Source organism: Ochotona princeps, chromosome 21, assembly GCF_030435755.1.
Source record: "Ochotona princeps isolate mOchPri1 chromosome 21, mOchPri1.hap1, whole genome shotgun sequence".
NCBI classification, from domain to species: Eukaryota; Metazoa; Chordata; class Mammalia; order Lagomorpha; family Ochotonidae; genus Ochotona; species Ochotona princeps.
Genome location: NC_080852.1, coordinates 27,165,440 through 27,191,539, shown reverse-complemented (window position 1 = coordinate 27,191,539; position 26,100 = coordinate 27,165,440). Strand labels below are relative to the sequence as shown.

Genomic DNA, 26,100 nt, shown 5'->3' with positions numbered 1-26,100 from the left:
AGCAGCAGGGGCTGGGTGTGTTCAAAGTAGAGGGAGGGGCAATAGAGGCCGTGAGACCACAGTGGGCTCAGGCTGTCACCTTCACCACTGCTCCAGGAAGTCCTGGGGGACCACGGGGTCCTGGGTCGCCTGATGGGCCACGGGGTCCAGGGGGGCCCTGAGAGAGGAGACAAAGTTAAAGGTGCCACCCCATGAGCCACCACCCTACTCCTAGCATCCTCCCTTCTCCATCCCTGCCAAACCCTGCAACTTACAGAAGGTCCAGCGTCGCCTTTTTGGCCAGGCAGCCCCAGTCTTCCGGCTCCAATTACTCGTCCTGGCTCTCCCTGCAGGGCAGAGCCCAGCAGGCAGGATTCAGGGTAGGGAGGAGGCCACAGCCCTGCCACTGGCCTGGGCCTCCTCCCTTTCCCTTCCCCAGTCACCTACCGGCTCTCCTTTCGAGCCTCGAGGCCCTGGCTCTCCCTGAGGACAACACAGAGTGAAGAGGGGCACTTGGGCTAAGGCATCTCAGGGTGGGCTCCCATGGGTGAAACCCCCACCAGCAACCTCCCCTCAAAGAACCATGGGAAGGCACCTACCGGTTCCCCTCGGGGACCGGATGACCCCTAAAAGTGAAGGCCAGTGTCAGAGCAACCAGATCCCCCCCAGTCTCCTGAGGGTACACTCCCCACCCTCCAGGGCAATGCCTGCTCACCTTTGGCCCAGGCAAGCCGGGGGCTCCAGGAGTCCCAGGGTGGCCAGGGCTGCCTGGAAGCCCATCCACTCCAGGGAAGCCCTAAGGAGGCCAAGAGGTCAGGGCAGCCAGGGACCCTCCCATAACCATCCTGCTCTGCTGAAGAAGCTGCCCCTTTTTGGCCTTGGGCTCCTCACCCCACACACCCCTACTAAGCATGGTCATGGTCAGGCAGGGGCAGAGCCAAATGGAGCCCAGGACAGGGAGGAGGCAGAAGCTGGAAGAGGGAACATCCTGCTGGGCTTTCTGTGCCAGCTGCTCCCCTTCCCAGATTCCTAGCACGGTCCTGGTGTGGATCTGACCTCTGCTCAGACACCTGGGGCACCCTGTGGCTCCTGCTCTTCCCCTAAACACCCTGAAAACTCAGGAGCAACGCTCACCCTCTCGCCCTTGGCGTTGGTCCTTCCCGGGGGCCCCTGGGGGCCAGGAGCACCGGTCCTGCCCTAAGAGAAGACGGTGGTCGGGAGGTGGAAGGCCAGTGGGGTGGGGCCAGCAGCCCGGGCAGGGTAGGGAGGCACTCACCGGGAGGCCAGGGGGGCCGGGAGGCCCAGCGTGTCCTGGCAGGCCCTAGGAGAGGGGATCCATGAACCTTATGCTGCCCACTGCCCTGGCCCCATGCTACCTCTACACTCTACCCAGCCCCAGGAACTCACCGTCTGTCCAGGCTCCCCCTTCTGGCCCTAGGAAAAGACAGTCTGAGGGGCTGATCCCAGGGGTGACCTTAACCCCACCCTTTCCCCCCACCCCAGCTACTGACCTTCGGGCAATGCACCGAGCAATCCTCTGGTTGTGGCTGTAGATACAGGGTCTTGGTAAGACCAAGGAGTTCTACCAAGACCCCTTGGGCTCCTTCTTCCCTTCCTCTACCTCATCTGCAACCCCCCCGAGGCCTTGTCCAAACCTGAGTGAGCATAGACACCTGGCACAGGGCTACTGCCAGATCACTGACTGCCCGGTCCAGGCTCGCACCATCATCCACAGCCAGGAAGGTCTGGATGGGGTCCATGCCTGGTACCAAGCGACGCAGCTGCTCTGGGTCAGCTCCTGCCAGGCCCAGCATCACCACCTGGAGACCTAGAGGGGGGTGGGCAGAGGCGAGCATGTTAATGTTGTCACTGGGGAGCTGGCCCTATCCTTCCAGATCCCATCCTGCTCAGCCCTGCTGCTCACCAGCTGCCTGGGCTTCTCGGATGGAGCTGAAGACGTCGCCTCTCAGGGCCTCATCCACGAGCAGAACCATCACTCCTGGCACCTGTGGACGGCGCCCAGGAGCATCTGGCGCCAGCAGGTACCTGTGCGTGGTGACCACAGCCGTGCCTGGGGGTGCAGAGCACTTTGATAACTCTAGGGCCCCATGCTCCCCAAGGGGATGCCCAGGAACCCTCAGCTGCAGCAGTACTGACCCAGGTTGTTCCCACTTGGGTCCATGTAGGGGATGTCCTGGATCTTTTGCAAGAGGACACTGGGCTCATGGGAGCTGTTCAGTGGAAAGAGCGGGGAGGGCCGATGACTATAGGACAGCAGGCCAACCTGGGGCAGAGAGAGACAGAAAATGGGAGGTCTGACTGCACCTGAATGGTCTATCAAGGGGTCAGCAATAGCAATGACCACTGAAGGGCAGGCAACCATCTCATGGGACACTGCAGGGTCTAGGGGTGAGCTAGAAGGAAGCCTGATGTGACAGAGGCTAGGGGCCGGTGACTGGCGTGGAATCGGGTGGGCAACGGAGAGGCAGGTGTCTGGGTGCCTCTGGGGCCTGACCTGGACTGCCTGTGGCCCCAGAGGTCCCAATGCAGACACCAGACGCTCTAGGACCCGCCTCACGGCCCCTGCGCGATGAGCATTGTCCCGCGTGGCATGCACCAAGAAGACCACATCTGCCAGGCCACGAGGACACCCTGTAGGGAACGGCCATGTTCCTGACATGGTATGCCCACTTGGATGCATCCCACTCCTGCCCAGACGCCATCTGGCCATACCCATCAGACCTGGGCTCTGTGTGATGGAGCTCTCAGGACCCCGCACGCCCTCCCGAACAGGCGTGAGGGAGAAGACGTAGGTGTGCCCCGGCTCCAGTTCTGTCACACGCTGGGAGCCCGAGGTCCCAGGAAGTGTCTGGGGCGCTGCGGCCACTTCTGCAGAGGACAAGACCAAGTTACCCAGGAGGCTCTGCACACTGCCAGCCCCTCTGCCAACCCCAGCCTTGCCCTCACCTTGGCCTGAGCCTCGGAGCAGCCTCCAGGAGAGGATATAGCTGGAGGCTCCGGACACTGGTATCCAGGCCAGTGTCACCGAGTCAATCGACGTGTCCACCACTCGTAGTTCGGTGCTGGGGACCCGGGGTAACTCTGAAGGAGAGATCAGAGCCCAGGCATTAGAGAACCAGGGCTGAGCACATCTTGGTGAAGTGGTGTGGGATGGTGAGGTGGGATCGCCAGGCTCAGGGGGGAGGCAGGTGCTGGGTCACCAGCGGGTAGGAGCCTGAGGGACAGAAACGCCAAGCTGGGCTCACCTGTGCGCGTCGTAACCTCCCTGGCAGGGCCTTCCCCAGCTGGCCCCAGCACACTCAGCCAGATGCGGTACTGCGTCGCTGGCTCCAACCCATCCAGCAGGTAGCTGTTCAGGTCGGGTCCCAGAAGCCGGAACTGCTCCTGACCACCTGGGGTAGGCACAAAAAGTGGGGAGGGGGGTTTCCACGAGCAGGTGGGAGGACGCTACTAACAACTACCCCCCCACACACACACCTGATTAATCTCATTCTCAGGAACCTTGCTCCCTTCACTGATCCCACTGGCCCCCTGACCTCCCTCACAGGAGGGACCTCTCACCTTCGGGTCGCCAGCGCAGACGGAAGCCGTGCGCGCCATGCACCGGCTCCCAGAGCAATCTCAGCGAGTGCTCCCCACGCTGCACAACACGAAGAGTCTCCAGGGGTGTGGGAGCCTCCGGTGCTACGGAGCAAGCACGAGCAATCAGGAAGGCTCCGCCCTTTTGGGCCCGGCGCCAATCCAGCTCAACCCTGGCGCACGTCCCGCCTCCAGTCGGCCCCTCTGCCTATCCCAGGCTTAGTTTTTCTCGCTTCTCATACTCCCCCTCCACAGGCTCACTACCAATCCCGTGGGTCTGTTCCCAAGACCCGCCCCAAAACTGTCCGCGCCACCAATCCAAGGCTCGCTCCAGTCCCAGCTCCACCTACGCGTGGTGACTACAATGGAGACAGGTGCGCCTTCTCGGTCCCCAACCAGCGCGGTCACTCTCACGGAGTAGCTGACTCCTCCTTGGAGACCTCGGATCTCTGCAGACTCTGTGTTTCCTGGGAGCATCTCGTGTGTCATGGGGCCACCTGGCCAGGTGAACATGTCGTAGTGTTAGGGGCGTGTAGGAGCAGTGGCTGACAGAGGTGGGAAGGAGGACACAGGCGGGGTCTGGGAACCTACCTTCACTCCGGCCCCAGGCCAGTCTGTAGGCTGTGGCTCCACTGACTCCCACCCAGGTGATCCGCAGAACGTCACTGGAAGCATTGAGGATCTGCAGCTTGGACACACTGCCCACCGGTTCAGGGACTAGGAGCAGAGGTCAAGCGGCTGTTAGCTACTGCTGGGTGTCCGGCAGGGAACAGGGTGTTAGGACAGGCATTCTTAATCCCAGGCTACATGTCCACGTGAACAGGTGAGCATGGGTGCATAGGAGGAGGTCAGTATCTCATAGCGGGCATGGGGGGCAGCCAGGAGGCCACTATGGCTGCCATGGAGTGTGGATGGGCAGGGCATGGATGCAGTGGGGTGACTAGAGCACACAAGGCTACAGTAGGGTTGCAGGAGCCAAGCAGCATGGCACTTACCTGTTCTCACGACCACAGAGGCAGGGGCCCCATCCACGCCCACTGCATGGGCCCTCACATGCACTGTATACTCCGTGTCTGGCTCTAGCCCATCCAGCTCAGCCACCGTGGCCTCCCCAGACACCAGCTGAGAACGCTCAGGGCCTGGGAGTGGGGATGGAGGTGGCTCCAGAACCAGCTATACCACCTTGGTCCCCCTGAGTCCCCCCAGACCTGCCCCTATCACTCCCCAAAGCCCCAGTGCTCACCATGGTCTGAGTGCCAGGACACCCTGTATCCTGTGGCACCAGGAACCCTGCTCCAAGCAATGGTGATGGAAGAGCTGCCAGCCTGAGTCACATGGACCGTCCTCACAGCACCCAGTGGGTCTGACAGAAGGAGGAGTAAGGGCCCATGAGGAATCTGATAGGGGAGGTGGGAGGGGGTGTCTGAGGGCAGATGCAGCAGGGGCCATTGGACTAGAGAAAGCGATAGAGACTCAAGGGGAGGAGGCAGGGGACTGTCAGGGTTGGGGCGGAGGGGTTAGGACAATAGGGCCTGACAGAGGCCTCAGGAGGCAGCCAGAGGGTCTGACAGGCTGGGGGTGGGGTACAAGTCCAAGAGGAGAGGCAGACCCAGTCAGAAGGATGGCAGAAACTCATGGGCACTGAGGGGGAAGTCTGGCAGGGATGGGTTGGGGAATGTAACAAAGGGAAGGACCCAGGAGGGGCCAGTGAGGATCAGAATAGGGGTGAATGGGACGGTGGGAGCTCTGAGCGAGGAGGCCTGGGATTCTGGAGGGAGAAAGCCAAGAGACCAGGTCGGGCCCTGACCAGTTCGAGCCACAATGACTGCCGGTGGGCCCTCATCTCTCCCGCGCAGTGCCAACACAGCCACCTGGTATGTGGTGCCAGGCTGCAGCCCCGCAAGGTCAGCCACAGTGGAGTCTGCAGGCAGCGTCCGGCTGGACTCCGGACCTGAGGTCAGAGGGAGATGGTCACCTGTCCCTGAGTCCCCTAGGCCAGAGCAGCCCTCCTCAGCAACCCTTACACACCACACACTGACCACTGCCTGTCCTCCAGCTGATCCGGAAACCGCTGGCTCCGGGAACCGGTCCCCAGGTCACCCGCACTCGCATCATGTCTGATGCTACCACACGCAGCCCTGGTACGGCAAGTGGGGTTTCTGGTTCTGAGGGTTACAGATGGAAGGGCAGGGGTCAGAACCGGGACCGTGGTGTGTCATGAAACTGTCCCGTCCCCTCCTTCCCCAGGCCCTTGGGGCACTGACCACGGCGGACCGTGAGCACACTGGCACTGCCATCACGGGCACCCACACGAGCAGACACCCGCACCGTGTAGCTGAGTCCAGGCCGGATGTCATCTAGGTCAAACTCTGTCTGACTTCCAGGGAGCAACAGGGACCGCTCAACCCCTGAGGCAGGAGAGAGGCAGGTGGTCATGGTCAGGAAGGCGTGAGGACATGGCGTGATGGTGGGCAGTGGAAGAGAGGAGTACACAGGGTGAGAAGGCTGGGTACAAGCAGCCACACGGGATAGGAAGCCCACAATGAAGAGGGACACGGGACGGCAGAGGCCACTAGTGGACACTGACATGGGATGACAGCAGTCAGTGCTTGGTGGGAGCAGGAAGGAGAGGTCTGTGTGGACAGTGGTCACGGCCAGGCGAAGAGCAGGGTAGAAGATGGAGCTCGTGGTGGGGAGGACTCAAACCCTGTGGGCAGGCATTCTCCTTGGTGAGGGTTAGCATGTTGCCTCCAGCTCACCGTGAGTGCTGCGCACAGTGACTCGGTACTCGGTGGCCCCAGGGACAGGGCTCCAGGACACTTGCATTCGCTGCCCAGGCAGCTCAGTGGCCTTCAGGTTTGTCACAGGACCCACAGGCTGCTCCTGCCCTGGAGGAGAATGCAGCGTGAGAGAGGCAGTCAGCTCCCTGGGACCTCCCCCGATTCACTCAACCAGGCCCTCACCAGTGGGAACCACGGTGGCGGGGGTGGCCACTTCGCGGCCTTCCAGCAGAGTGTAGAGGGTGAGGCGGTATTCGGTGCCTGGCTGCAGCCCATCCAGCTGGTGGCGAGTCACATCAGAGGGCAGAAGCACCCTCTGTGGTGGCTCTGAGCCTGCAAGGGGCTCAGGTTAGGCCAGCTGTGACTGCACCCTAACCCCTTACTCATCCATTCCTGGCCTCGCACTGACCCCTCTCACGCTGCCACTCCAGACGGTAGCCTCGGGCCTCGGGTACCAAGTTCCAGGATAGGAGAATGGATGTGGGGCTCAGGATGACAGGGCGCAGGATCTGCTCAACGGAGGGGCCTGCCAGGGTGCATGATGCATCACAGACCTCTTCACCCCACCCTGCCCTGCCCTGCCCACCTACTCCATCTGAATGAAGCGCCCAGGCCCCTCACCAGTTCGGGCTGTCAGGGAAGTGGCAGGCCCCACACTACGGCCAAGCAGGGTGCTCACGGTCACCTCGTAGTTGGTGCCAGGCTCCAGGTCCCGCAGTAACACTGACCCCTGCCCGGGGCCCAGCTCCTGTTGCTGGGGGGCTCCACCTGCAGGAGGGGGCACCAAGGGGCAGCTGGACCTCATACACCCAGAGTTCTCCAGTTTTACTGGGGCACAGGCCCTGGCCTCACTCACTCACCATGGAGGTCCCGCCAGGTCACACGGTAGCCAGTGGCACCTGGCACGCTCCGCCAGGCCACCAGGATGCTATGGGCTGTGGTGTTCTGGATGGTCAGCTCTGGGCCTTCCAGGGCAGCTGGGGAAGGGCCCACGAAGATTAGTGGAGTCAGGCATGAAAGGGGTATGAGGGAGGGTGCAGTTAGATGTGTGGAGTTAGGGGGTAGCGGAATCACTCACTGGTCCGAGCCGTCCCACTCACAGACTCCCCGATGCTGTTGGCATACAGGGCAACCACGGTCACTTGGTACTCGGTCAGTGGTCGGAGGCCTTGAAGCCATGTGCTAGTCTCACCGGCTGGAACATTCACCTGCCCAGGATCAGAAGTCACCTCACTTGGCCCAGCTGAGTCCCCAGCCACCCCCTGTCCCCACCATGGCTCATGACACCCTTACCTCCCGCCGCTCGCTGGCCCGCGGCTGTCCCAGCCCTGTCAGAGGGGTGTACTGGATCTTGTAGCCAGTCACAGGGCCACTGGCTGCCATCCACTGCACTTTCAAGGACTGGCTGCCTGGCTCGGACAGCACCAGGTCCCGTGGACCCGATGTTGAGTCATCCGCTGTGGATGGTGGGGAGAGCACTGGCCATCAGACAGAAGGACTAGGAGTTGGCACAGTAAATGCAGAGCTGGGCTCAGGGATCAGGAACCCATGGGATGGAACCAGCAGGCTCCCAGTGTGAAGCAGGGTTCAGAGGCCCCAGGCAAGGACACACTTCCCCGGGGTAGCAGGTACTCACTGGGGAGTGTCACTGGGATGCCACCAGCTGTTGTGCACACCCTCCGTGAGACGAGCGGCAGCAGGGTCCGTAAGATGCTGAAGTCATTGACGAAGAAGAAGAAGTCGGTGGCGGGCTGTGAGGCTACTCGTTGCAGCTCCTCAGGGTCGGCGTTCTTGATCCCTGGGGCGATGCCCAGTCAGGTTCCCGTTGCGTGTGGGCCCTCACAGGAATGCTTCCCACCCTGGCTGGCTTGCAGCCCAGCTTAGGACTCACCTACAGCAAACAGTCTGACCCCCTGCCCCTTCAGCCTCTGGGCAGCCGCATCCACCTGGTCTTGGGACTTGCCATCTGTGATGAGGATGCACACCTATGGCAGGTGGATGGCTGGGGTCAGGCTGACCTGGGATATTGCACTGGAGGGTACTTGGGGAGGTGTCATAGGCTTAGGGGTCACCTTGGGGATGCCAGGCCGGGCCAGCTGGGGCAAGAAGATGTGATCAGCCACATGCAGGATCGCAGCCCCTGTACGAGTGTTGCCGCCCTTGTAGCTGAGCTCACGGATGGCACGGATAACGTCGCCTCCAGACCCCAGGGCATCCAGGCCAAACTCTGTCCTGTTGGGGGCAGAAGTAGTCAGGGAATGGGGCCAGCACTTCTGGCCCTGGCCATAGTCTCCTGCCCCTTCCTTTGCAGACCCTGCAGCTAATGAAGTCCCCAGATTCTTCTCTGTGCACTGCCTGTGGCTGGGCTCTGGTGGAGCGGGGCCTTGGGGGCCCACGGCAGAGGAGGCAGTTAATCAGAGAAGCCAGAGCACACCTGGAGGAAGTGACTGCTGTCCAGAAGGGTTAGCAGACTTGAATGGGGGGAGTGACACAGGTATGGAATCTGGGTGCCCCCAGGGCTGGGGGGCTCCCAGATCTCTAAGTCACAGCCCAGCCTCCCTTCCTTTAGCAGACCACTTTCCCCGGGGGACAGGAAGGCTGTCCCTGGTGAATTTGTCTCCGGCCAGTGGTTCTCTGGTTTCCCCAAAGTCTGCCTCTGGACTTGAGGTTCCTAAGCTTTCCACCCCCTTTTCAGGGAAGGGGCAAGGGCAGGCACTGTGGGTTCCCAAGCCATCAGCTGTCAGCGGCACTACTCACCGCGGGTCATCGCTGTACTGCACTATGGCGAAGCGCACGCCCTGCGCCCGGGCTGCCCCCGAGAAAGGCAGCACTAATCCTTCGAGGAAGGCCCGCACTTCGCGGAAGTTGTTGCGGCCAATGGATGAGGAGCCGTCCAGCAGGAACACGATGTCCGCGGCGTAAAGGCGCGTGCAGGTCACTAGAGGGGGCACAAGATCACGACCTCCGCTGAGAGCCTGCCGGGCGGTTGCCCGCACCAGAGATCCACTCCCTCCCCCGGGCCTGAGGGCAGGGTGGTGGTGAGGAAGGTCCAGTGGGGAGCCCCCACTCTGGGCCCGCTCCAGTCGTGCGCCCCGCCGGGTTGAGGTATACCGGAGGGAAGTCCCTGCCGTGTAAGGACCCGGGACTGAGTTCAGCCTCGGGCGCCAGTGCAGGGTAGCGTAGTGCAGGGACCTGGTGCGTGTGGCGGACGGCCAGAATTGGGGTCAGGATAGGGTAAGAGGCGCTTTGGGGAGCTCAGCGTGGGATGGCGGAGGCTCCAGGGAGTCCGAGCTGAATTAGTTGGCATTGCTGGAAGCCATGGAGGTTAGGGTGATAGGGTGCAGTGACCGAATCGGGGTCCTTCCAGTCGTGCCCACCTCTCTCCCTAGCCTGGGCTTGCACTCGCGGCGCCCCTGCCAGGATCCCAGCACAGAGCGTGGCCACTAGAGGCCACAGCCTCATCCTGGGTGGTTGAGTCGGTCAGCCGGGACCCCAGCCTCTGTCCTCCACCCTGCAGCCTTGGCGGGTGCAAGGCTGGCGCCTCCTGTCCCGGTCTTGCCTGCGCGTCCTCACGTTCCCGGTTCCCGCCGCCGTTGTCTCGCCGTCGTCCTAGCCGAGAAAGTCCCTAATCCCGAGGGGCGGAGCGCGGGCGGGGACCCAGGCGGCCCGCCCTCACCCACCTCCCCACCGATGCCATGACTCACCGAAGCGTAAGCCCCCCCCCCCCGCCCACGGCACCCCCTACAACTTCTGGGAGGGATGCTGAGGGCATATCCCCAATTCCATGAGAGTTGCAGGTCCAGGCTGCCAATGTCACTGAGTGGGCGGTGATGGTCACTGCTGGAGGAAACAGGGACTGATTTGGGGGGACCCAAGGGGACCACAACCCTGTGACAGGAGCAGACTACAGCTGGAGATGATTCAATCCCACCTCCTGGGTGCCCAGACAAGCCCTGGGGCCTTGGTGCCTGCCGGTATCCTGTGATTCAGCCACCCCTGTCTGTCTCAGGGGCCTCCTGGGCTACATCTCAGCCCCTTGGACAGGGGGAAATAGCCTCAGCCAAGGAGATTCTGTGTTCGTCCTAGAGAAACTGAGATACCACTGGGCTGGACCCAAGCAGTCAGTGTCCTTTCCGTGCTGGGAAGCTGGGAGAGGAAATAACCTGTGTCAGGCCATTGTGAACTGTGTGTCCCTCCCCACAGGGGCAGGCAGATGGGGCCCAGCTGTGCCTGCAGTCAGGGGGCCTGTCCGTATGTACAGGGTGGGACCTCCCACACAGACAGCTCATCTCTTGGGAATCCAGCCCTCTTGTCCACACGCCCACCAGTGGGCCTATCTCCCATCAGGTCCCCTCTACCTACAGGTCCTCATCCTAGGCCACAGGAACCCACTCCAGACCAAAGCACTGCCTTGCAGGTCCCTCCCTGCCATGGGCCTCATCCTTCCCTACCTGCAACTTCTCCCTTACACTGACCCCCACCTCGCCTCACTCCTTTCCAGACTGTCTCCCTGGCACTGTCCCTAAGATGGGTTCATGGTCCTGGGAAGTCAAGTCCACCTTTGTCTTCATTTAGTCGCCAAGAGACACTAAGAGAAATGCCTCGTTTCAGCTGTGCCCTGTGTCCCCCCTAAGCCCAGGAAGCACATTCTGCCACTAGGTGCCCGACTGTGCAGCCACAGCCCCCTGGGGTCCCACTGAGGGGGGGGGGGGCGTCAGGGATAGCTGCCTTGCTGTGGCTTCTGTGTCCCCAGCCTCCTCCAGGGCCTGAAGGTTCACCCTTCTGGCCAGAGCTGGGAGCAGCGAGCACCTGTTGTCTTTTTGCCCAAGAAAGCAGAAACTGCCCCTTGTCACTGACCACCCCATCACCTCTCCCAGGACCCTAGCCCCACAGGCCTCAGGCCCTCTTCTGAAAGTCAGGGTCTCTCCAGCCTTGCCTCAGGAGACCCCTCTCCCTGGAAGGTGTGCTCCAGGAGAGGGTAGCAGAGAAATGAGCTCATCTGACGCCCCCAAGACCCACACCTCTTACATGGTGGCAGGGAGACCAGGGTAGAGCAGGTGTAAACATGGGGTTCAGCTGCTAGGGGACAGCAAGCCAGGCTGGGGGTACACTGGGCAAATCTCACCATCAGCAAGGTGCCCAAGAGGCGGTGCTGGGGTGGGTCCCCCCACACTGGGCACCATAGTAGGGGAGTCTACCAAAACTCCCCCAAGGACCCTAAGCAGACGTGTGCCCCCCCAGTCCAGCTTCCCAGTGGGCACACAACCCTAGGAGCCAGTGCCTACTTGCAACTTCCTCCCTCAGAGCCTGAGTTCTCTCCACACCCCACCCCTGCTTTCCCAGATAATCACCGTGGTTTTAGTCACCAGCCAGAGGGCACCTCGGCCAGGCCTTCTGTGACAGAGGACCAGCCCATAGCCCACTTCTATCTCCTTAAGGGCATCCTGGTATCGCCAGGCAGGTTCTCCTCCTCCCACCCTAACCCTACTCTGGCCTGGGTTTCAGGTCCTTCCCATCCTGAGTCCTGTAGCTCATTCTACCCCCTCCTTGGTCTGTGACCTCTGCCTTGCCACAGCATGGATCACCAGGAGGGCTGGAGAAATTCAACCAGGGAGTTCTGCTCAATCCCCACTTGACCAAGCTGGTTCTTCTAGTGCAGTCTCCAGCCTATTCCTTGACACATCTTCTGGGTGAAGCTCCAACACCCTGGGCTCAGGAGTAAGTGCTTGGCACAGTATCTGAGAGTCCAGGTCCCACACTGGGAGTGCCTGGGTTCGAGGCCTCACCCACTATCCTGGAAGGCAGATCATGGCTCAGGCACTTGATTTCCTGGCACTCACATGGCAGACCTGGATGAGTCTCCCAGGTCTCTGGTCCAGCTCCAGCTACAAAGAGGATTGGGGAACAAACCACTGAATGGGGAATGTTTTTCTCTCATTGCTCTTGCCAATAATAAAAACTTCAAATCCTCTAGCTTGCTAAGATCAGACCAACCCAGTGGTTATGTGTTATGTAATGTCCAGCTGCCTCTTCATGGTCAGCCAGGTAGAAGCCATTTGCTGTCTCCTTTGTTTTGTTTATTTCTATTAGAAAGGCAGATTTTATAGAGAGAAGAATAACAGGGAGAAACGGGTGATCCATCTGCTGGTTTGCTCCCCAAATGGCTACAATACCCAGAGCTGAGCTGATCCAGAGCCAGGAACTTCTTTCCAGACCCCTACATGGGTGCAGGGTCCCAAAGTCTTGGGCTGTCCTCTGCTGCTTTCCCAGGGCATAAGCAGGGAGTTGGATGGGAAGTGGAGCAGTTGGGATATCCCATGTGGGATGCCAGGGTGAAAGAGTGGAGGATTAGTCCACTGCACTGGCCTCCTTTGCTGTGTCTATTACTGACAGCCACAAACACCAAGCAGGATTGTGAAGCAAAGGCTCTGGGAGGGGTGAGGGTAATACCTCTAGGCTAAGATGCTGGGGGGCTCCTGAACAGGGGGATCTCTGCTTTGGAATGTCCATTAGCAAATTCCTTTGAAAAGTCAGGCCCCTCCCTTTCATCTTCCCCCTGGGCTCACCTCCAAGACTGGAGGTAGGAGGGTCAGGGAGCAGAGCTACCCAAGACCATCCGCTTTTGGACCAGGGCCTAGAGGGGCTGAAGCACCAGGCAGCTGGGAGCTGCACCCAGTCTTGGCTGCCTCAGGAAGATGGGGAGGGGCTCGGCGGGCCAGCAGCTCAGGACTTGCCTGGGACAAATCTGGCTGAGGGAGGGGGCTTGGGCCCCACTGAGCTCAGGGCTATTCTTGGAGCCTGAGTCAGTGGCAAATCAAGGCAGAGGATTCTCGTGCTGCCTGTCCAGGCAGCAGTTAGAGAGCACATGGGAACACTGCACTGCAGGCGAGCCTCCACCCAAGGCCCCAGCATAAACACGGGCAGCCGCTGCTGCGGGGCCAGCCTTCCGCCACTCCTGGTCCATCTAGCAGGCTAGAGACTACCCGTAGGGAGACACAGGGGAGCCTGGGGAGAGGCTCCCCATCTGACCTTCCCCATCCCACTCCCAGTTTCCAGGCTGGGTCTGCAGTTCCCACAGGCTCCTCCAGCCTGCTCCTGGGTTGGTTGGCCGAAAAATGTTCCCCCCAGGGCTGAGTGGAAACATCTGGGCTTGGTTCCCTGCCAGCATCAAAGGCTTCCGGTGTCTGTGTGGCAGCCCCCATGCCTGCCCCTGGCTGAGGACACATCAGCCTGTGGAGAGTCAGGAGGACCCGGGAGATCCAGAGCTGGGGGATGTCCTTGCTCCACTGGCCACTGCCCGTGGAGCTCGCGCCACTGCTGCAGGCCAAAACACAACTCACGACGCCAGACTTTATTGGGGGCTCTGCGGTCCGGGGGCGAGGAGCTGGTGTTATGGGATCGCAGGTTTGTGGTAGGGGGACCGTGAGCACCAGCCCCACCCCCACATCTGCACAGCCTTCCTGCCTAGAAGCGCAGCCAGAACATGCCGCTACGGATCCGGTTGTAGTCTGAAAGCTGCTCAATGGGGCCTGTGGGGATAGGGCGGGGCGTCAGGGCGGGGTGCCTGGGCTGCACAGGGACACCTGGCCCCATGCCGCACCCAGCCCCAAACTGCTGCCCAGGGAGCACAAGACAGGCTTTGAGTGCAGCGAGGAAAGAGAACATTCCCCGGGGTGCTGAGCCTGTCCCTTCATGCTCTGGCCCTTGCGGCCCCACCCTACACAGAGGTGCCCGTTACCTGGCGGGGTGTGGGGTATTGATGGAGGCACCTTGGCAAGCAGACAGGGAGCTGCTGGGACAGGTTGTCTGAGCAAGAAATCCCTGGCAGCCAGGCTACTGGCGCGAGCCTCCTGGGGGGGCCCCTACCTGCTTCTCTAGGGGAAGATGGGGCAGGGCAGGGAGGAAGGATGCCCAGGGCGGAAGCGGAGACCAAGACAATAACCTGGGGAAAGCACAAGGAGTAGAGCTTCCAGGCCACTCACCTAATCCAGCCACCGCTGGACACTGATCATAGAAGTACTTAGAGCAGACCTCACGCACTGTGTGGGCATCCACCTCCTGCAGGGCAAAGCACGCGGCATCTGACCATGGATACCGGGCCCCATCCTGCCAACCTCATCTCCATCTCCCACACACACCAGGGCACAGCAGGCTCTCTCTGCTATCACTGAAACCTTCAGTGCTTCCGTCCCACCCGCTGCCCCGGCACCCCATGGGAGATAGCTGCTGGCCCAACAGGGATGCCACCAGGAGTGCCATCTGCTCCAGCAGGCACCAGTTCCCTACTCCAGGTCCAGGGGCCTGGGTTACCGCTATCCGGCTCTCCCACTCGGCCAGGGGGATGCGGCGGCCGTAGGTCAGGAGGTTGCGTCCGATGTCCTCACACACGGGGGTGGTGCCTGCAGGGGTGTCGGGGAGGGCTCTGATGTCTGCCAAGTGCAACTTTGGACAGCAGACATACGCGCCCCTTCCTGGATTGGGCTGACCTGTGGTGTGGCATTCCCCCCCAGCCCCTGCCCCCAGAACTCACCATCCAGATGAGCCACCAAGGCATTTCGGAGGATGTTTTTGCCCCGGGTCACCTCACTCTCTGTGGCACTGGTGCACAGGCGCATCCTAAAGTGTGGTGGGGGGAGGGAATGGGGCTCTCATTCTCCAAGGTGGCGTGCTGTCTCACCCGCCTGCCATTGTGGGCTGAGGCTCCCCCACCCCACCCGGTGGCAGTGGGCCGGCACTCACCATTGGCCTTGCAGGAAGAATATCATGTCATCGATGTTCATGCGGTCACACACAAAGTGCGCGCCGAGCAACCCGGTCTCTGCGTAGCAGATGTTGAAGGTCTGGAAACTCTGGCACAGTTTGTTGGCCACGGAGACTGCAGCCAGCGGGCTGGACAGGTTCTTTCAGGGACAAGCGGTGGTCAGCATGCCCCCACATGCAAGCCCACAATTCTAGCATCCCATGTGTTTGGAGGACCAGGTCCCAGGCCTGCCCTAGATACTCACCTTGCCACCACCGTAAGTGCAGTCATAGTGACCAAGGATGGCATTGCCCACTTGGAGGGCCACATTATCAGGGTTGGCCCAGCCAGGGCCCTCCACGGCAATGGCCACATGGGCAAAAGGTAGGGCATCATCACGGTGCCGGATCTGAAAAGGTACACGGTAAGGCTGAGGGACAGCCAGGTGGCCTGGGCGAACAGAAGGATGGGAGGTGAGGAGGCGTGTACATGTCCAACATCCGCCACAGGACCCCTGTCCAGCTGTGGAGTCACAGGACCACCACACATGGGGGAGGTCCTCTCATGCACAAGGCACCAGGCGGGGCAGCGCACCTCACTGCCCGTGAAGCGGCATGGTGTCACAGCGGGCACGGCGTCCTCAGCGTACTCCCCAGAGACGCTGCTGAAGTGCTTCTGTGCCAGGTCCAGCAGCTGCCGGTGCTCCACCCCTGAGGACACACATGGTCACGGTGTGAGGCTGGGGCAGGGGCACCTCGTGGCCTCCACGGGAAACAGCACAAGGATGCCATGTTGGTGGGACAGGGTGAGGAACCACCACAGACAGACCCTCAGACCCTGCTTCATGGGCAAGCAATGTGAGGCTGCTGCACTTCCAACCCAGTTCCCTGCTAACACACCCGGGAAGGCAATAGAAGGCGGCCCCTATGTGTGGGCTCCTGCTGCCCCTAAGGGAGACCAGGATACAAGCTCCTGGCTTTCACCTGGCCCAGCTCCAGCCATCTAAAGGGGGAACCAGCAGATGCAAGATAGCTCTCTGCCTTTCAAATTAAGTAATTAAAACACAGAGAATTCATCTGCATTTCTCCCTTGTTCCTCTCCTCTCCGACTCTCCCTAGTCCACCCACTCTGCTTTGTCCACACACAGCCGCACAGCAAGCTTCCAAACATGTCAGGGGCAGTTTAGCCTAGCAGGTAGGAACCCTGTACCATACATCACAGTGCCATGCTCAAAGCCCAGCTTCCTAAGGCATGGCATGTTTAAGACAGGCAATGCCCCCGTGTGGCCACCATGGCTGCTGCAGGGCAGGGTCCCCCAGGGTGGAGGTCCCCCATGGCAAGATCCAGGCGTTCTGGGCTCTGAAAACCAAGGCCAGTGTCCACTAGCCTGGAGCCTTGACAACCTCACCTACAGCCCCTCACCTACCTCCAGCTGCCGCTAGCACCATGCGAGGGGCCTTGTAATGCTGACCGAGATACTCGGTCAAGTCTGCTCGAGACAGCTTCCTGCAAAGACATGTGGCCAAGAGAACATTACTCAGCCACAAATAAGTAAATAAAATAATTATTGTCACTTGCCACTTGCGGCAACACAGATAGAACCAGAGGAAGCTTTGTTACATGAATTGAGTGAGGCACGGAAAGCACGGGACATTGTCACAGAAGTGGAAGACAGAACAACGGTCATGACAGCCCGAGAAAGGTGAGCGGGAAGGAGCAGGACAGAGAGCACGTCACCACACACAGGAGTGACGCCTCTTGTTCTACAGTTAATGCTTGTGCATTTTAGAGTCACTAGCGAGGATTTTAACGTCCTAAACATGAAGAAATGATGCTTCTTCGCCAAGGGCAGCAGTGTGTCAATTGCCCTGATCACGACGTAAGGACATAAGGATGAAAGATGATTACATGTCAATTAAAAATCAACCACAAGGTGCCCCTGCCCCACGCCTCACACCGCGGCCGTGTGTGTCCTCAGGGGTGGAGCACATGGCCCCAGCACTTCCCCTAGGCCCACCCTTCATCTCAGCCACCTACCCCCCCAGATCCCCCAGGGACAGGCCCACAGTCCTCTCGGGAGGCTGCAAGCTAACACTGGGGGATTCTCTGAGGCAGCAAGAAGCCACAGGGAAGGGACACCCAGGCGCCTCCTCCTTCAGACTGCCAGGGCTCCCAGGAAGAGAAACTAGCCCTGACTGTGCAATCAGGAAGGTAAATGCTGCAGGCAGCCCATGAGCTCAAACTGGTGTTTGGATGGGGACTGGCCAGGCCAAATGGAGGCATGTGCTCCCCAAACTGAGCCAATGCTCACCTGACATTCTCACTGGGCCCCTCCACGGCCTGGGCCAGCGGGGTGCCCTGGAAGGCCGTGGCGTGCAGATAGTTGAAGACCACATCGCGCATGGACGCGTCATTCTCCTGCATCTCGCGCAGAATCACGTCTCGCTCCTTCTCAACCTGGGAGTCCTCTAGGCTACAGTTCTGCACCATGTCAGCCAGCAGCTCCACAGCTGGACACGCGAGCACACGCTCAGGTGCTGGCTGGGCTGCTGACCCCAGCCCTCCCGCTGTACACCCTGGCTGCCCCGCTGGCTGCAGAGGCCACTGGGACCAGGGACCCCTGGGAGCCTCGCCCTTGCCCCCTCCTTCCTAAAGGTATCACCTTTGGGAAGGTCCTTGGACAGCGCCTTGATGTAGTAGGCTGTGTGTTCCCGGGTGCTGTAGGCATTAAGATGGGCACCCATGCTCTCTATCTCCTTCTCCAGGGCATTGCCAGGCCGATTCTTTGTTCCCTGGAACCACATGTCAGAAGGGATGGTCAACAGCCATGCAGGAGCCCAGGAACCAGGTTCTTACAGGTTTGAGCCCCAGGAGGGTCTCGGGTGTGGGGCATACCTCCTGCTGTCAGAACTCTGAAAACACAGAACTGAGAGAGTGGAGCCAGCTAGGACAGAAGACACAGTCAGAGCAAAGGCCGCCTCAAACCCAGAGCTCCCAGGGTGGCCTGACCTCCCCAATACTCTTCCGTCCTTCCTGAGAGGCAGTTGGGCGAGATCCACCTATGGTCAGGTGATATCCCCAATCCCTGCTATTATTTTCACTCCCCATGTGCTGATGGCCGCCTCTGGCACTTGCACGTGTGTGAGGACCAGCCGTGCTGCTGCATGGGGTACACACACATTAGAATCTGCCCACAGGGATTATGCTATGATGCAGACGAAGTCGCTGCATCCTAGACTGCAGTGCTAGTTCGAGCTCAGGCTGCTCCGCTTCTGATCCAGCTCCCTGCTAATATGCTGGGTTAGGCAGTGGTCAGGCTCCTGCCTAACCCAGATGTGGCTGCTGCAGTCGCTGGAGAATGAATCAGCACACAGAAGCCCTGCCTCACTATCTTCAAAATAAATAACACTTCAGGCCCGGCATGGTGGCCTGGTGGCTGAGGTCCTCGCTTTGCAGGCACTGGGATCCCATATGGGCACCAGTTCTAATCCCGGGTGGCCCTGCTTCGCATCCAGCTCCCTGCTTAGTGGCCTGGGAAAGCAGCTGAGGATGGCCCAAGGCCTTGGGACCCACATGGGAGACCTGGAAGAGGATCTGGTCCCCTGGCTTCAGACTGGCGCGACTCCAGCTGTTGCGGCTGCTTAGGGGGTGAATCATCGAATGGAGGATCTTCCTCTCTGTCTTTCCTCCTCTCTGTATATCTGACTTTCCAATAAAAATAAATCTTAAATAAATAAATAAATAAATAACATCTATTTGTAAAAAAAAAACTGCACACCTAGAGTAGGCTTTTGACCTAGAAGACAAGACACTAGCTGGGACAGCTGCATCTCACTCCCGGCTCCGCCTGGCTCAGCCCCAACCATTGTGTATATCTGCAGGGGAAGCCAGCGAGTGACATCCCTGTCTGTCTCTGCCTCTTCCTACATGTGTGATGCTGCAGTTGGTTGGACCACCCAATCTGGTGCCACACCCCCTCCTCCATGTTCTCAGCCACGTGAAAAACAAGGCTCCATGGCCAGCGGACATACAGACAGCCGTCACAGCGATCATGCACGCCCACACAGGGTTTGTTCCAACGCAGGTGTGTTTCCCTCAGTCCACCGGAGGCATTCCCACAGCATGGGCCTGGCCTCCTGGCAAAGAAGCAGGGACCCCATGTGGGGACTCGCATGGAAGAGGCTGGGTGGGCTCACGTGGTAAACCACAGAATGACACCCCTCCCCCTCATTGCAGGTCCAGAGTCAGCAGCCTCAGGAGGGACAGCTCAAGGAAGACAGGAACCATGAGAGCCTCACCTTGAACGCCAGGTGCTCCACGAAGTAACCGGCCCCATTGTTCTTCTCGGTCTCGTACCGGCTGCCGACATCAATCCACACGCCCACCTGACAGGAAGCGCCCAGCACAGGTAACAAAACCATCCAAAGCCCCATTTGCACACCATGGTAAGTGGGAACAAGTCCCAGGCAGGGGGCCCCGAGCTTGGAGGCACAGCAACGCCCGCAGCACAGGGGCCAGCTGATGACAAGTCATCCCACGTCACCTCTCCTGGCTGCCCTCCCCGCTTCCTGGCATTTCTAAGTGGTCCTGGCTGTTCTGGTTGATTCTTATGCTTCTTCTGAGCACAGTCCATCTGCAAAGAGTAGTAACTAGGTTCTCTTTTCTAAGTTACATTGCATCTTTGCCCAGGCAATGACTTTATCCTTTCATCATTAAGGAAACTTTAGACATTGTTTATTTTATTAAGCATGGTAGCCTTCCAATAGCATTTAAAAAAAAAGTCTCTGATCAGACCTAGACACCTCACATTCCCAGTGTCTCCTTGGCACCCAGTGGACAAGCGTCACTTTCCTAACAGTCTCCTGGTGTGCTGGGAAACACACTGCCGACCCCACGTGGTCACCATGGCCTCTGAACTTCTAACAGATGTTGATGGACACGTCACATATCATAGGATGACACATGAACATGCACTTCATTCACAAGATGCATTCCCAATCCTGAGGACTCTCGTTACGTTCAGCAGAGCACGTGGTGCCTCCTTTCTCAGGGGTGGAGGTGGACATGTGTGTGCAGCACTGCCTACTGCACTTTCTGTATAGGTGCCCTACGACAAGGAAGCTGTCACCCCACCCTCTCCTTTCCCTGTGCATGTAATATCCCAGGACAATAATGTTCCAGGAAAACTGAAGCTGCCAGTACGAGCATTCGACTTATTCTCACATCTAGTCAAGATGTGTAACCTTCAGAACCACCTCCTGAGGCTGGGAGGGCAGAGGAGGACCTCTGCCGGGACCCAATCACAAATGGGGGAGACCCTGTTGGGGTTGCTCCTAGCTCCTGGCTTCCGCCTGGTGCAGACCTGGCTCTGGTAGCCATTAAGGAGTGACCCTGCATGTGGTAGATCTATCACTCTGTGTTTCAACTTTATATATATATATTTCTAACAGAGTCAGTCTTAACGATTCTTGGTACTTTTGCTTTTTCGTTTTGGGAAATCATGCGTCGGTTTCACTGTAATATTCAAATGCATTTTTTTTTAAATACAAGTGCCTTCCTGACCTAGCCTGGAGAGCCCGTCGTGGGGCTGTGAGAGTGACACCCATCATCACCTGTAGCCACCGAATTCCTCCTTCCTCATGGTAAGAGGCACGCAACAATGACTTCTGTCATTCCAGCTGCTTAGCAAAAGGCTGGAGAAGAACTCGGCCCCCCACTTGGGCAGATCTTGTCAGCTACACAGTGTCATCTGTGGAGGGCTCGGGGATAATCTACCCTGAGCCAGCCAAGCCACAAACCGGAGGACTCAGGCCCAAGGTCACTCCCCGACCCAGGTGCAATCTGAGGCGCCCTGACCACCAACTCACCGTGCAGGTCTGCTGCGGAGACTGCTCCGAGGCCACTCGCAGCCCGTTGTCCAGCAGGCTGACCTGCGTCTCGGGCACGTTCTGGAGGGCCTGGGCGAAGGTGGCGGTCCCTCGCAGGGCAGGCGCCCTCAGCAGGGCCGGCTGCAAGAATGGAGAGGCCGCAGCTGAGGGCTGGGTCCAGAGCTGGCTCCCCCGCTCGGAAGCCGGCAGGACCACCGCATCCACACCGCCTCAGGGAGACATTCATCCCCGCCCTCGGCCGTGACCTTCCTACGGCCCTGACCCTGCCAACGCCCCACTTCCATCTGGCACAGGCTGCAGCCCACGCCCCATTCGCGTCTCGAGACTCCGCAACCCCACGCTCTAGCCTCTGCCTCACCGAACGGCGGGTGCCCAACAGCGCTTGGGCCCTAATTCCTGTCACCCTGCAAACCACGGACGCCGCCATCTTCTAGTTCCCGTCAGCGAGCCGCCACGGTGCGCACGCGCAGAGGAGACGCCCCGGGCGTCTGAGGCGCAGGCGCAGATCCTCAGGCGCGGCGTTCGGCTTCCCCCTGGCGGTGTCAGGAGTGAGCAGCAGGCTGCACCGCGCGTGGACGCGGGTTCGGTCAGCCTGTGCGCAGGTTCCCTCGCGGGTCCCGCGTTCACACGTGGGAGTCCGAGCATCGGGCCTCGGCCTGGAGGAAGTGGTCCTCCAGGCACCTGCTCCCCGACGTGGAGCTCGGAAGTGAGCAGAGAGTGGGTCCTGTGCACGTGGAATGTGGGGATGTGTGTCCTGACTCCAAGTCTCCTCAGGAGCCGTAGAGAGGGCAGGGGAGAACAGACTTTGCTTTGCCCCAAAGGGGATGCACCTGCTAACTTCCGACCTGCCAGGCCAAGGGGACCGGGGTCTGTCTTGCAGCACCTCCTCCTGCCTTCTGTTAGGACACTGTGTTCATTGGCTTAAAGCGAAGTAACTCCAGGCCTGACTTAGTCAATGTTTTAAATTTTATATTACTGGTGAGTACCTGGAGACTTTTTTCCCCAGCAGAATGAACAGGTGTTTTCCAAGCATTAATTTTTTTTTCTCTTTAATAATACTGCTTAGAAAAAACCAACAGCTTTGAAACAGGAGACTTCTTGTTTGTAAAACCAAAAATGATGTGCATTTCTGAAGAATGGATTGAGGAGACCATTTTTACACTAATGTGCATTTGAATACCTTATCTTTATACTCTCAGTACATTATTTTAAAAAGTTGAATACTTAATGTTTTCACTAGAAAATAAGTCACTTTAGAAATTATAAAACATACATCCAAATTCTTTCACGAGTATGCATGATTTTTATCTTGCTTCTCTGTGCTCTTTCCAAAAATAACTTCAAAAAAAAAGATTCATTCACTTATTTGTTTGGAAAAGTTAGATCTTCTATACACTAATTTGTTCTCCCCAAAAATTCTGGGCTGGGCCAGGCCAAAGCCAAGGGCCAGGCATTTCTTTCTGGTCTCCCACATGGGTGCAGGGGCCTTGAGCCACCCTCTGCTGCTTTCCCAGGTGCATTAGCAGGGAACTGGATTGGAAATGGAGCAGCAGAATCAGGACCCACAGGTGGCAGGTTCATCTGCCACAATGTTAGACCTCTATTTTCTTTTTTATACATAGGTTTAATTTTCTGACACTTTTCTTTTCCTTCATTCTTGCCACAAATGGTTACCGAACTCCTGTTATGCTCTGGGGCCTGCTTTAGGCACCAGACATCCACTGAGGACAAGGGAAATGACCCACACTGGTCCTCCAAGAAATGCTATTGCAAGCTACTTCTAAGTCCTGCAAGCTGTCCTCCCTCTGCATGCCACGCTGGGGTAAGAAGAGAAAGCCAGCAAGTCAGGGAGACAGCCAGGCAGTATGACACTTAGACAAGCAGGGAGGGCTGAGCCAAGAAGGAAATGTTACTGAAAGGTCAGGTTCAAACCACAGCCCTGGTAAGGACCTGGCAACTAGTCTCAGGTGATCTGCTACACTTTGGTACGTGGAGTGAGATGAGCCTGTCATTTCTTCTAAATGACAGGCTGAATTTCAATATATATATAAAAGCTTTACTTATTTGAAAGTGAGATCTTCCATCTTCTGGTTTGCTCCTCAAATGACCACAGTGGCCAAAGTTGGGCCAGGCCACAGCCAGGAGCTTATAAATCCATCTGGGTCTCCCATGTGGGTGGCAGGGGCGTAAGTTCTTAGGCATTCCAGGGAGGGGAAGCTGGGAGCTGGATGGCAGGTGGAGTGGTGGGGACTGGAACCAGTGTTCATGTAGTCTGGAGACAGCAGCGAAGCCCAAAGCTAGACCTGCACGCTGCATCTAGAGCAGTTTCCTACCCGGGCCTGCTTTCACCACACTCACTGAGGCCCCCGTCACCCCAGCTCTTCTCATGCCTGTGATCAGGTCGTACCAGGCTGTGCTTGAGGTCCCTGCCTCTCACTTACCTCTGACTCAATTATGTTTGTTCTAGATTCTTTTCCTTTCAGACTAATATTGGTTATATTTGAGAAACAGAGTGCTCCCAGCCATGGGTTCATTCGCCAATGTTTGCAGTGACCAGGACTGTGCCAGAGGTGACGTAGGGAGTAGAAGCAATCTACGTCCCCCGAGAGTGGCAGGCATCCATTATTTCACCTATCAACATCATCACTACTTTCAGGGTTTGCATTAGCAAGAAGCTAGAGTTGGGGGCCAATCCTCCCCCTGCAAGTGTCAGTATCTCATATGGGTACTGGTTCATGTCCTGGCTGCCCCACTTCCCATCCAGCTCCCTGCTTGTAGCCTGGGAAAGCAGTGGAGGACAGCCCAAAGCCTTGGGACCCTGCACCCAGAAGAAGTCCCTGGCTCCTGGCTTCAGATCAGCTCAGCTTCAGCTGTTGCAGCCATTTGGGTATTGAATGAATGCGCAGGTAGCTCGCTCTCTCTCTTTTTAAGATTTATTTTATATTTTACTGCAGTCAGATATACAGAGAGGAGCAGAAACAGAGAGGAAGATCTTCCGTCCGATATGCATTCCCCAAGTGACTGCAACAGCCAGAGCTGAGTCGATCTGAAGCCAGTAGCCTGGAGCCTCTTTCAGGTCTCCAACATGGGTGCAGGGTCCCAAGGCTTTGGGCCGTCCTCGACTGCTTTCCCAAGCTACAAGCAGGGAGGTGGTTGAGAAGCAGGGCCACAGGGATTAGAACTGGTGCCCATATTGGAACCTGGCACAGATTTTAGTCCATATGGGATCAAGGCGAGGACTTTAGCCACTAGGCCACTGTGCCAGGCCCCTCTCTCTTGTCTCTCCTCCCTGTACTTCTGCCATTCCAATAAAAATAAATAAACCTTTAAAAGAAGTCTAGAGTTAGGAGCTGGAGCCAGGAAATCAAACCCAGGTACCCTGATGTGGGACATGGGCATCTTAACAGCTAGACTAAACCGCCTAGTCCCTATTTTATTTTATCAGATTTATTTGTTTGAACGGCAAAGCAACAGAAAGGAGAGAGAATGGGATGGGGGTCTTCCAATCCCTGGATCATGCCCTGAAGCCCAGGAATCATGGCTGAAGCTAGGATCCTGGAAGTCTGTCTGGGACTCGCACGGAGGTGGCAGTGGCCAGGTGCTTGGGCCGTCCTCCACTGCCTTCCAGGCACACTAGCAGGGGAGCTGGATCAAAGCGGATTAGTCAGGACCCGAACCGATGCTCCTACACAGGATGCCAGCATCTCAAGTAGCTGTTTATATGACTGTGTTGTAACAGAACTCCCTACTTGCTTTTTTATATTCTAGTGTTTTAACTAGTTATTAACTTACTATCCAGTGGCATCTGGTACCCCCACTAGTTGTGGAGTCATCATGACTACTTGTTTTCAGAATTTTTTCATCTTATACAGGAACTATGTAATCCTTAAGCAATCATTCACCACTTCCTCCTTCCCCCAGTGACATGTTCCACTCCTGTGAATCTGCCTTTCTGCATGTGAATTCATCCAATATCTGTCTGTATTTGACTTTAACGTGGTAGCCTCAAGGTTCACGCATCTTATAACATAAATCAGAATTTCATTCTCTTTCTTATGTTTTTCAATATGTTTTTTTTAACATCACCAATAGTCCACTTCTTTCAAGAACTGTCTCTTCAAATCCTTTCGCTCACTTTTGATTGGATGTGTTGATTAGAGTTTACCTTTTTAAAATTTGAGATGCAGACACTCTCACACACAGAGGGAAAACAGAGAGAACAAGAGATGGGGAGAGCTTTTTCACCCACTTTTTCACTCCCCCAATGCCTGCAGCAGTCAGGGTTGGGCCAGGAGCCTTTGTCAGGCTCAGGATCTCCATCTGGTGGATCCCACAGAGGGGAATTACTCACCTGCCGGAGCCATTCCCTGCTGCTTCCCAGAACAGCCATCATCACCACTGTCAGTTTCCAAAACCTCCTCAGCCCTCATGGGAAGCGGTGACTCCCCATTCTCCCCTCAGCACGCCCTGGCAGCCTCCAGGCTTCATTCTTTGGACTTGCTCCTTCCAGATCCCCCAGCAGGGAGTCCTACAGTACCTGCCCTTCCGGGTCGACTAGCTACATTTCAGTCTTGTATTGGAAGCTTATCCACACTGCAGCACACAGCCGACATCAGAAAATCACGAGTGCCTTTTCTGTATTCATTGCATCTGCTGCTAGACACGTTTTGCAAAAACTGTAAGGGACATTATTACGCACGTATCTGATTTGCTGGTTTCAATTTTTTTTTTTCTTTTTAGCTGAAAGGGAGAGAGTGATTGTGTTTCTATTGGTTCACTGCCCATACCTGCTGATGTGCATGGCCTTGGCTAGACCTGAGGCTCCACCTGCTTGATCTGTCCCTGCCTCCACTGCCCTTCAGGGCTCAGTCAGATTGTCACCTCCCCTGGGAAGTCCTCCCTGTACCCGCCCCCCAAGCTAGCCTTGATGGCTAAGTGTCTACCATACAGGATTCCCCGGGCACTGATCAAGCCTATGGTTGTCAGTGGCTGGAGAGGAAGAGGCAGTGCCCCGGTGCAACATGAACTAGCAGGGGCTCCATCCACCCACCCACCCACCAACCCAGGGCACCCACTGGACCCAACGGCGAGCACACACAGGCCGGATGCTGGC

General features: G+C 57.9%; 2 protein-coding genes and 1 long non-coding RNA gene across 3 annotated transcripts in view; 1 reads left to right on the top strand and 2 right to left on the bottom strand.

Moving 5' to 3' along the window:
* The window catches only part of COL7A1 (collagen type VII alpha 1 chain), a 30,406-nt gene extending 19,448 nt beyond the window's left edge, over positions 1-10,958 (bottom strand). Inside the window, exons 1-36 of the mRNA XM_058678719.1 lie at positions 9,737-10,958; positions 9,117-9,297; positions 8,432-8,591; positions 8,251-8,344; positions 7,996-8,157; positions 7,653-7,816; positions 7,438-7,567; positions 7,220-7,336; positions 6,981-7,127; positions 6,769-6,885; positions 6,543-6,692; positions 6,339-6,467; positions 5,844-5,987; positions 5,619-5,744; positions 5,387-5,530; positions 4,823-4,942; positions 4,575-4,718; positions 4,171-4,296; positions 3,930-4,076; positions 3,562-3,684; positions 3,246-3,392; positions 2,947-3,081; positions 2,722-2,868; positions 2,495-2,631; positions 2,137-2,263; positions 1,904-2,050; positions 1,635-1,807; positions 1,491-1,526; positions 1,387-1,413; positions 1,256-1,300; positions 1,114-1,176; positions 695-775; positions 579-605; positions 427-462; positions 255-326; positions 80-157 (exon numbers count right to left, since the gene is read on the bottom strand). Of these exons, the coding sequence (XP_058534702.1) occupies positions 80-157; positions 255-326; positions 427-462; positions 579-605; positions 695-775; positions 1,114-1,176; positions 1,256-1,300; positions 1,387-1,413; positions 1,491-1,526; positions 1,635-1,807; positions 1,904-2,050; positions 2,137-2,263; positions 2,495-2,631; positions 2,722-2,868; positions 2,947-3,081; positions 3,246-3,392; positions 3,562-3,684; positions 3,930-4,076; positions 4,171-4,296; positions 4,575-4,718; positions 4,823-4,942; positions 5,387-5,530; positions 5,619-5,744; positions 5,844-5,987; positions 6,339-6,467; positions 6,543-6,692; positions 6,769-6,885; positions 6,981-7,127; positions 7,220-7,336; positions 7,438-7,567; positions 7,653-7,816; positions 7,996-8,157; positions 8,251-8,344; positions 8,432-8,591; positions 9,117-9,297; positions 9,737-9,821 (4,188 nt within the window). The 5' untranslated portion in view covers positions 9,822-10,958. The remainder of the gene's footprint in view (positions 1-79; positions 158-254; positions 327-426; positions 463-578; positions 606-694; positions 776-1,113; positions 1,177-1,255; positions 1,301-1,386; positions 1,414-1,490; positions 1,527-1,634; positions 1,808-1,903; positions 2,051-2,136; positions 2,264-2,494; positions 2,632-2,721; positions 2,869-2,946; positions 3,082-3,245; positions 3,393-3,561; positions 3,685-3,929; positions 4,077-4,170; positions 4,297-4,574; positions 4,719-4,822; positions 4,943-5,386; positions 5,531-5,618; positions 5,745-5,843; positions 5,988-6,338; positions 6,468-6,542; positions 6,693-6,768; positions 6,886-6,980; positions 7,128-7,219; positions 7,337-7,437; positions 7,568-7,652; positions 7,817-7,995; positions 8,158-8,250; positions 8,345-8,431; positions 8,592-9,116; positions 9,298-9,736) is intronic.
* On the top strand, positions 3,955-6,331 carry LOC131482864 (uncharacterized). Its single transcript, XR_009247348.1, has 3 exons — positions 3,955-4,084; positions 5,636-5,720; positions 5,827-6,331. It is a non-coding gene; the product is annotated as an uncharacterized LOC131482864 (long non-coding RNA).
* A 2,737-nt stretch (positions 10,959-13,695) lies between the features above and the next one.
* LOC101520891 (cytochrome b-c1 complex subunit 1, mitochondrial) lies at positions 13,696-21,499 on the bottom strand. The gene is made up of 13 exons (XM_004581440.3): positions 21,346-21,499; positions 20,967-21,107; positions 19,398-19,484; positions 17,762-17,891; positions 17,411-17,609; positions 16,526-16,605; positions 15,694-15,809; positions 15,365-15,508; positions 15,099-15,259; positions 14,890-14,975; positions 14,670-14,758; positions 14,342-14,417; positions 13,696-13,888 (listed from the first exon to the last, which is right to left on the bottom strand). Exons 1-13 carry the CDS (start codon positions 21,412-21,414, stop codon positions 13,824-13,826), a joined length of 1,443 nt encoding a protein of 480 aa, XP_004581497.2. The 5' UTR covers positions 21,415-21,499; the 3' UTR covers positions 13,696-13,823.
* Positions 21,500-26,100: the final 4,601 nt, after the last annotated feature.